Raw genomic sequence first — 9,647 nt, 5'->3', positions numbered from 1 at the left:
AAACCTGCTGGGCCTCATTATTCTGAGGCACACGTTTGTGTGTGCGCGGCTTCAACCCCTCACATTCCAGTAGTTGTGTAATGAGAGAGAAAAGAGAGGTAACATTAACCTAGCTCTATAGGTAATTACAGGATACAATAGCTTAGCGAAGCCTTTGCAATCCTTCTGAGCCTAGAAACACCTTCTATACAATTTTTTTTTATGCAAAGGCCTGCTCTTTTCATTGTGCATACAACATGATTGCTGGTTTGACACTGCAGGCTACACTGGTTTTATGAAGGATTAAATGCCACCTGAGACATATTTATCCTAAATAAATCACAAATGGTAAACTGCAGCATGTCAGTGTCAACACCCCGGACTGCAGCAGAAAGGTTAGCCACACAGGACTAAGCACGCTCAGGAATTAGCATCTGGGCCGCGGGACGGCGGGGCTGCTGCTAACGGGAGAAATGATCAGGAAGAAATATTTCCACTGAAAAACATCCCCCCCCCTTTTTTAAACATGTACGAGAAGCTTGGAGAGGGCCATCACTTTGTAAAGGTCACCTTTATCCTGATAACAAACGGGAGTTGATCCTGTCACTGTTTGCTGAAGACTGTTTAAGAGGAACTGAATAGCCCTGCCATTTTTAAGGAACACGAGCAAGTCACACTCAGCTAATTATGGATCTCAGTGTCAAACTTGAGGTTTTACCTTTTATTTTTTTGGAGAGGTGGCTATATAAAGGGAGGTGGCCCTAGACTGGACAGAAAGGAAAGCAGTGAGAAGGATGTTAGGAAGGGGACAGGTTGGCCGCTCAGGGGGCTGGTTCCCCTGTTGTCCTCTTAGGAAAAGATTTTAAACAGTGCTTGTATTTAAACAAAGAAGGTACCATTTTCCTTTCCCCTTATGTCTGTTCTGCACAATTTTTAGATGCTAACCATGACAGAATACGTTACTGTCACCAGAACACATCTGGGCCATTTGCCAAACATTCGGAAAACGGTATGAGGCTGCAGGAGATGCGTGGGAGAAACCAGCGTCTCTGAAGGGGCCCAGGGCGCAAGACAGCCAGGTGTGGCCGCCGGGGCACGCTGGGTTGTCACCGCTGCCCGTTGGCTGGCTGCTTGAAATAGAATGTCATCATTATCTTTTAATACTATAATTTTATTTCAAAGAAAACAGAAACAGAACATAAACAACCTTTGCGTTTGAGGGAGAGGATCATTTTACAATTTTGGAAAAGAAATAAGAGCAATTATATCAAGAAACAAATTATTGCAACACAAACTTGCATTCAACAGTTGCAGTGAATCCACAACTGCATATAGATGGGGGCATGGTTTCTACTTGCTAATGTTTAATGTCAGTGATTTCAAACTGACATAAATCACAAATAAACCCTGTGAAAATGATACTAATATGAACAAGCATTTGTTATAAAAAGCAAAATATTGATATGAACGGTATCTTCCAGAGTGCACATTTCATATATAGACTTTGTCGTATGAAACTAAGTCAAAATTAGAAGCATCAGGTTGTCTTAACCAAGGTATATTTTAATTGAATATAAACTTCAAGGCTTTTCTTAACCATAGGCTTAAGATTTCTTTTATGCAGAGTATGACCAGAGCAGCGAATGCGTCTACAATGTCTGAAGAGAGGAAATTTATACATGAAATGAACTAACAGGCTTCCTTTGGTCTGGGGAGACTGCTGCTCTCAAATTAAAAACCAACGGACAGGAGCGGGCTGCTTCAAGACGGTGACCGTCGTAGCCGCCATTTTACCCAAATAGATAATAAAATGTCGCAGCAGCTACATGCCAGACTTGCAAGGGCAGATGTGTCCCGAGCCACACGGTCCATTTTTATCACTTTTCCACCACTAGGGAACAATCTTCTGATAACTGAAGTGGGAAAACACTTGTGAGAGGAAAGAACCACCGGGCGACACTGGGCTTCTCCTCGGGGCCACTGGGACAGCGCAGGGCACCCGCCAGGGGACCGGACCCATCTGGCTGGCTGGCAGGCCTCAGGGCACCGCACGGTGCCTTTCGGTGGCTGATGTGAACCTGGCTGGAGCGCACATTCCGCCCTCCTCCGAAGTCGCGTTGTCGTCGTTTTGAAGGTCACAAATGAACCTCGGGAAGTCGGCGCCCCGCGGCCAGCGAGAGCGCGGGGCCGCGCCTACACCTCCTGCAGCTCGGGGCCTTCCCTTTGGCTCTGGACGCCGGCGGCAGCCGGGGAGCCCTCCTGGGTGTAGATGACCATGCTGGTCAGCTGCTCCGCGCCGTGCAGCGCCCCGGCCTCGGCGCCCAGCGCCGCCCCCGCCTGCAGCAGCTCGCGCGAGTCCGCCGCCTCGATCACCGCGTGCGAGAGCACGGCCGCCTCGTCCTGCGCCCCCGGGGGCAGCTCCGTCACGATGTAGTGCGTCGCGCCCTCGGGGAAGCCGCCGCCGCCGGACTCCTGGACCATGGCTTGGACCAGCTCCTCCGTGACGATGATCTGCGAGATCTCCCCGTCCGACTGCACCAGGCCCACCCGCTCGCCCGGCACCCGCAGCCCGCGGGCCTCGGCCTCCTGCATGATGACCTGCGAGCCCTCCCCGGCCAGCATGTGCACGGCGCCCTCCTCGCTCACGATGACCTGGGCGATGCCGTCCTTCATCAGCTGCCCGGCCGCCGACGCGTCGCACACGGCAAACTGGAGCACTCCGTGGACCACCTTCTTGAAGGCCACCTGCGCGCGCTCCTGACAGGCGACCACGGCCGAGGGCCGCGCCACGTCGGCCAGCACGCCCACGGCCGCCGGGCCCTCCCGGGCGCCCGCCAGCACCTGGGCTTCCGGGGCCTCGGGCGTGGCGGCGCCGGGGTCCCCCTGGCTGGGCAGCGGGACCAGCGCGTCCCTGGGGCCGGGCCTGGCCTCCCCCTCCCCCAACTCGGTGACGGCACAGAGCAGGGCGTCTAGGGCCGAGGACGTGTCAGGGGGGGGCCCTCCGGCCTCTGAAAGGCTTGAAATCTCCTGCTTGGTCACCTGCTGGATCACAGCGCTACGCGGGCCGAGCGGCTCGTCCGCGGCCTGGCCTTCCACGGAGCCCCCCACCACGACCACCTGGGTGGTTCCGTCCGCCAGCTGCTCGGGCAGGATGGGCCCGGGCACCACGCTGCCCACGTGCGCTGCGTTCGGACTCGTGGTGATGACCTGCCCGTCCTCGGTGATGTGCACGACCCGGGCGACCTGGCCGGCCATGGCCAGCGTCTGCAGCGTGGCCGCCGCCGTCTCCTCCACGGACGCGTCCAGGGCGAAGTCCCCGTCGTAGCCCTGGATGATGATGACCTGCTGCACCTGCTCAGAGGCCGGCGCCTGCCTCCTGCCGCCCCGCACGGGCTTCTCTCTGACTGGGGACTCTTCGGCCAGGGCCACAGCGGTGAAGGGGCTGTCTGTCTCCACGAAGGTGGCGCCTTGTCCCTTCAGACGGCACTCGTAGGACTTGGAGACGATGCCTGCGGGAGACAGAGATCAGTTAGAGCCAAGGCGAAGGGCATTTAGGCTCACCAGTCGGGCTTCTCAAGAGGCTGTAGAACCTCAGCGGAAACACCGTGAGCCCCTTTCCGAAGTGGCGTGACGTGTGCTGCGAGCACAGCGCTGGACGGCGCGGCTGGGACGCGAGACCCGCGTTTCCCACTCCCCTCCCGGGCCGGCTGCCCGGGCACAGCCCCGGCAGGAGCGAGCGCTGCTGCGGTGCCCAGGGAGGGCGGCCGGCCCCTCCGCGAGGCCATGGTCGTTTCTAACAGCGTATCAGTAACTGGGCAGTGACGTTCAGTGCAGAGCGACAGTATCCTCTAACCCACAGGGAGACTGTTTTTTAAATGTCCAAATATTATATATATTTGTTTATTCAACAAAAAAAATAAAGTCCTTGCGTACTATGTTAAAACACGTCATCAATAAACAACTCTACGAGTTCAATGCAACAAATATTTACTGAGCGTCTACTAAATGTCAGACACTGAAGCTGGGTGGGTCTCCGTGGGCCAGGCACAGGACTTGGCGCTCTGCAGGGCACTGGCACACGCACAGCTGCGGGGACGAGGAGGGTGTGACACTGCAGAGCTGGGCGGGGCCTCCGGGCAGCCCACACGTGGCCTCCTCCTCTCCATCCACCCGCAGCTCAGCGCCGTGCCTGGCGTGGGGCAAGCCTACAATGTGTTTGCTGAATGGCTTGGACACCAATATAAGGTGACAAGGACAACCACAGAGACAAAGCAGCCACACATTCAGGCTATAGGAAAGATCATAAAAGAAAACATTCAAACCCCGTCTCGAGGCCCAAGACTCCAGCCACCCCTCGCCTGCTGGGGAAGGAAGTCTCCCAGGCAGGGGCAGCAAGGCGCACGCAGGGCAGGGCGGCTCGGCTGCCCTGTGGCCGCTGAGGGCTCAGGCTTCAGGAGACCAGATAGTTCGACCCAGACCAGGCTGCTCGGGGCCTCCTGTATCCTGCATCAGGCACCTGGGCTGAGGGCTGTGGAGAGAAGGAACCTGCTGGATGTCTTTAAGCAGGAACACTGTAGAACTGTAACAGAGGGTACGAAATTTTTGATCTTTAATGCCAGCCCCGAATTCCTTAGTGACAACACTGTGACTCTTTAGGAAATACCATGATGACCCCTGGGCCGTGAGCAGAGGCGATGAGGCAAGATGGTTAGAAGGCCTCTCTGACAGCCCAGCAGACGACGGCAGATGCGGGATGGGGTGGCCAGGACCCAGGGGGAGCTGCTGGGAATGCCCTGGTCTGGGGCTGGGGACAGGCTCCTGCCTGGCCGCCCGCCACGCGCCCCACATCCCTTACAGTCTCAGTCTGCCTGCTGTGCGCCGGACCCAGGGTGGGCAGGCGGGGCCCACGCTGGGTAAGCAGAGGGTCCTGGAGGCCTGGCCTGCCGCGGGAGGAGGGCTTCGAGACCCTTCCTAGATCTCAGGGGGTCTGAGCTGCCATCGGTGGGCTGCATAGTGGGGGGACGGTGCCGGGGCAGGCGACACTCAAACCCCTCCAGTCACCCGTGACTGGGCAACGCCTGCCGCTTCCCAAGTCGGTGGGTAAAATGGGACTGGAAACGGTAATCTTTATTTTCATAAAAAAGAGCTCCCGTTTTCTTCTTTCAAAATTTTCTAACAGTTTTCTTCTCGTTGCCTCCATCCCTCCTAAATAAGAGGATAATGAAGGCTCTACAGCAAACATTTCCATGTCTCAACAGCAGCCTCATTTTTGAGATATTCCACTTTACTCTTCTCAGTTTTCTACCAGCAAACTCATGGATTACTTACGGCTAGCATCCCTTAAACATAAGGACAACAACTTTGCTGACCACACTGAAAACACTTCTTTCAACAGTGGTTAATTCCGAGCACAGACCCCGGACAGGGCCTGTCTTGCAGCAGGTGCGTCTCTGTGAATCTCAGGGTGTGGAATCGAGACAGACCTACAGGGTCACGGGCCCAGCTGCAGAAGGCCCTCCCGCTTACTCGCTCAGCTCCTGTGGGATCCCAGGACGAGCGGATGCCGCTCCAGCCAGGGCACAGCGGCCAACCCAGGCCTGGCCCTGCCCTCTCGAAGCCGGCAGAGGAAACCACCATGTCTTCAAGGTCAACCAACTCTGCCCAGAGGAGTGTCCAAAATGTCCATGGGTCTAGCTAAAGGAATTCCCTAACTATAGTGCACCCATTTTCTCCTGTTCACGCCCTATAGACAACAATTAGGCACCACTAAGTGAGGTGACTTGCTAGCTCCTTGGTGTGCTTCAGTTAGCAAGCACATGCTGGACACCATGCCATGAGGCTTGGTGGTGGCGCTCACGGGTCTTCAAACTTCGGTACTCATGGCCCTGGGGGGGGCGTGTGTGGTGTCTGGAGGGAAATACTCCAGTGCATCTGAGTGGATCCTGCAGAGACCTGCTGCAGCCCAGAGCGCTGTCCCTCCCTGACTCTCCCTCCTGCTTTGATAGAAACCACCCCGCACCCATCCTGGACTGGGCCTTGCCCCAGGGAAGATTAGAGTTCAGAAGATGAGCATGAGCTTAGGGCAGAGCATACAGGTCCTAGAGAGAAAGGGTTGAATCACTGTCTGTTGCATGGCTATCTCCTGCTCTTTCATCCTCCCTAACCTCTCTCTCCTCAAAGAGGTCGGGGTTTGCTTAGGGTGTGAGCAGAGGCCTACTGAAGGTGGCACTGCACAGAGCTCTGATGTCTACACTTCATTGACACCTGAGTTTAAGTTGGGCATGGAGTGGCCGATCCCTGGTCAATTTGCCACCCACTAGGACCTCTGGATCTTTGTCTACTGTATTTGACAAATTCTTCCTCTGGTATACTTGCAATTTCTCCCCTAACCCCTACTTTTCTGCCTAAGATGTAATATTCTGCTTGCCTTCTTTACATTCTTCTGAACTTGACATTTTTCTGTGTATTCTCTAATTTCAAGATCATTTTCAGTCTAATTCAGAATTTGAAGAAGATGAAAATAAAGGCATACAAACAAATAAGGCAGCTTTCCAATAATTCCCCTCCCCCATTGCTCTTAATTATAGAAAAAGACATGCTGGCGACACATTAAGAAACAGAAGGAGCAAGTGTAGTTGGGAAAGAACAAACCACCTATTCTTAGGTCGTGTCTGGAAGAAATGGTGCATGCCTGAGTCCACGCGATGCCGTTCTGTACTCTGCAACTGGACAGAAGGTCCCTTGGGTGTAGAATTATCCTTTGAATCCCTTGCAGCATTGATAATTATGCTATTCTGAACTACTTACTGAATTTATTTGAATCCAGAGGTGGGTTAAGCCACTTCCAGACCATGAAAGTAAACTACATGGGTAAATACTGCTGTCAGTATGGGGTGTGATGAAGCTTAACACCACCAGCATCTTACCCTCTGCGTGCACAAGCCTGCTAGTCCACCACAGTTCATAAATGCGAGTGCGGGTCCACCTTTTGATTCAGCAATTTAATAACTTCGAGTGCTGTCAGTACTGCTTTGAAAAATAGCACCTATAAAATGTAACAGCCTCAATCAGATTGAAAAAGATTCACCCACTGAAGATTCTTCCATTTCAACCATAATGAATTAATGTTGAGCTATGTATAAGTTCAAGTGTCATTTAAACTAATGTGAATCTCTACTGTAACTTTAAAATTCTAACTGGGCTATGACCAAGAATTTACTGGGCACATCAACTTCAATTCTTGAGCTCTTTCTAGTAAATATAAACTGCGAAGCTCACCAATGCAAAAGGCCAAATGGATAGGTATTTGCATAACAGGAACGTTGCATAGGTTTTATCCTTAACTGCTTAGTCACTGTTGTACTCCTAAACTGCACAAATCTTTAATGGAGCATGAATGCCCAACATAATATTTGTATGACTCTTCCCTTTTTTTGGGGGGGGGGATAAGGTTTTGCTCTGTTACCCAGGCTGGAACACAGTGGCAGCACTGTTCAAGCTCACTGCAGCCTGGAACTCCTGGGCTCAAGCGATCCACTTGCCTCAGCCTCCCGAGTAGCTAGAAATAAAGGTGCACACCACCACACCTGGCTAACTTTTCTTATTTTTTTTTGTAGAGATGGGGTCTTACTATGTTGCTCAGGCTGGTCTCCAACTCCTGGGCTCAAGTGACCCTCCTGCCTTGGCCTCCCAAAGTGCTGGGATTACAGGTGTGAGCAACTGCACTTGGCCAACACTTTGCAATATCAGCTTTCAGTATGATAAGAGTAGCTAATAGAATAGTGTGCCTAAATGCAGTCTTTCTGGATCTGTTTCCAATAGGGCAACAAGCAGCTTTCCGTAGAAGGTGCAAGAAGGTTAAAATGCAGCCTGGTGCCTGTTTATGAAATCCTTTCTTGAGCATAAAGATAACAAACTCCCTTCTCAGAGTTAAATGCCCTGGAATTGACAACTTGGTTGCAATAAAAGGTTTTTTCCTGGGCGTGTGAGGATTTGTTTTCAGGGATGTGGTTTGGAATTGGGCTCGCTGCTGCCGATACCGTCACAAAGCTGCAGCTCCTCCCCACGCCCCCGTGCTGAAGCCCACATCTCCCAAGTCGACAAGCACGAACTCCACCCTGCAGGAGGGGAGGGTTAAGGCGTCAAGACTCCGCTCCCCGGCACTGTGCTACCCGCTCCGTTCTGCTGTCTGCAGTGCTTCTGGGAAGCTACAGACGGGCTGAGAACCTGGCTGCTTCCTTGTGCGTGTGCTGTTCTCTCCTTGCTGTCATCATTTTTTCCCACAGAATAAATACCTTATGCTTTTGTTAAGCTTACATTTAATTAAAATGTACAGAATTTGTGCAGTAAACTCGAATGAAAAAAATAAAACAAGGGCCCCCTCTCTTGAAGGCATACGTTGTGAATGAAAAATGTCATTACAGACTAAAAAATTTTGCAGTAAACAGGGCCTACAGAGAGAAGTTTCCCCTGTAATGACATCCATAAAATACACAAATGGCACTTTTAGTACCATCCTGAATATGGCATTTTCTGTGCTCTACACACAATCTAAATGGTTTGATCATAGAGCATAATACTCCATTGGGTTTATAGAACAATCAATGTTCCATAAAATGATGTATTTATCCAATAGTAGGCTCAGCAGTTACTGGGGTATGACATTGTGGGACACAGGCTTGGGCTCCGCGCAGCACACACGCTGGCTGTAAAACTTATCTCACACCACTTCAACAACTTCATCTCATCTGTGGCAAGTAATTTGTGGAAGCCTCAGCTTGGCTTAAAAAAAACTTGTAATAAAAATTCATAGAATTTTCACGAGAATGAAAGCTGATGACAATAGAAAGGTCACATTGTGTCTCCACTAAAGGGGTCAAAGGTTGTTGGCAGTTCTAAAACTGAAAGTAGATTTCATGCATCACGTAGCAGATAAAGATGGCATTAAAAAGACATGCCGTGGGGTGAAGTGCCTAACGCCACGAGAGCCTGGGCTAACATCCTACGTAAACCACTTGGATGCTACGAGCCAGCATTTATTTTAAATTTTTAAGCTTCTCCTGAAATAGTACTAAATGTTTATACATTGCTAGGTTACGTCTCAGACACTGTGGGCAGTTTGGATTTTCTATTCTGGTCGGGCAACCGAGCTTGAAAACGCTGGGTTGGTTCATTGTCATAATTAAAGCACCTTGAATACGATGCGATTAAAAAATAATACTTTTCATATAAAAATTTGGGACACACATGACATTGTGGTTCCTAAGCCACATCTAATTTCTCCTGACTTCAATTTTAAGATGTAATTTTAACAAGAATGTTAAGAAATCATACTTAATGTCTATTAAAATGAAACAATATTAACAGATTATGCTAATAAATTAGAGCCATATTTTAATGTCACAAAAGCTTATAAGTTTCTCAAGTGAAAGCAGGAAAAATGACAAATTAAAATTCAATGAAATATAACCTTTTAGAAATTTCAAAGCAGGGAATACATTATTCTTACCATAGCAGTCACCAATAGTTTAGCCAGTCAAATCGATATCAATAATTGCTCTATAATTTATTCATGTTGAAGACAATAATAATTGCCTGGCAGTACGCAGGATGCCCGTTACAGAGCTCCCGTGCGAATCCGGTTTTGCAGAGGGCAGACTTCCCGCGCC

At 50.8% G+C, this 9,647-nt stretch overlaps 1 protein-coding gene across 1 annotated transcript in view; it reads right to left on the bottom strand.

Annotated features, from left to right (window-relative positions):
• Window positions 1-2,084: 2,084 nt before the first annotated feature.
• ZNF407 (zinc finger protein 407) overlaps window positions 2,085-9,647 on the bottom strand; it is a 402,430-nt gene continuing 394,867 nt past the window's right edge. Inside the window, exon 9 of the mRNA XM_045527946.1 lies at window positions 2,085-3,488. Coding sequence (XP_045383902.1) covers window positions 2,173-3,488 — 1,316 coding nt within the window. The 3' untranslated portion in view covers window positions 2,085-2,172. The remainder of the gene's footprint in view (window positions 3,489-9,647) is intronic.

Source organism: Lemur catta, chromosome 16 (genome assembly GCF_020740605.2).
Source record: "Lemur catta isolate mLemCat1 chromosome 16, mLemCat1.pri, whole genome shotgun sequence".
Taxonomy (NCBI): domain Eukaryota; kingdom Metazoa; phylum Chordata; class Mammalia; order Primates; family Lemuridae; genus Lemur; species Lemur catta.
The sequence above is the reverse complement of the archived record's forward strand: the minus strand, read 5'-3'. Positions and strand labels throughout refer to the sequence as shown.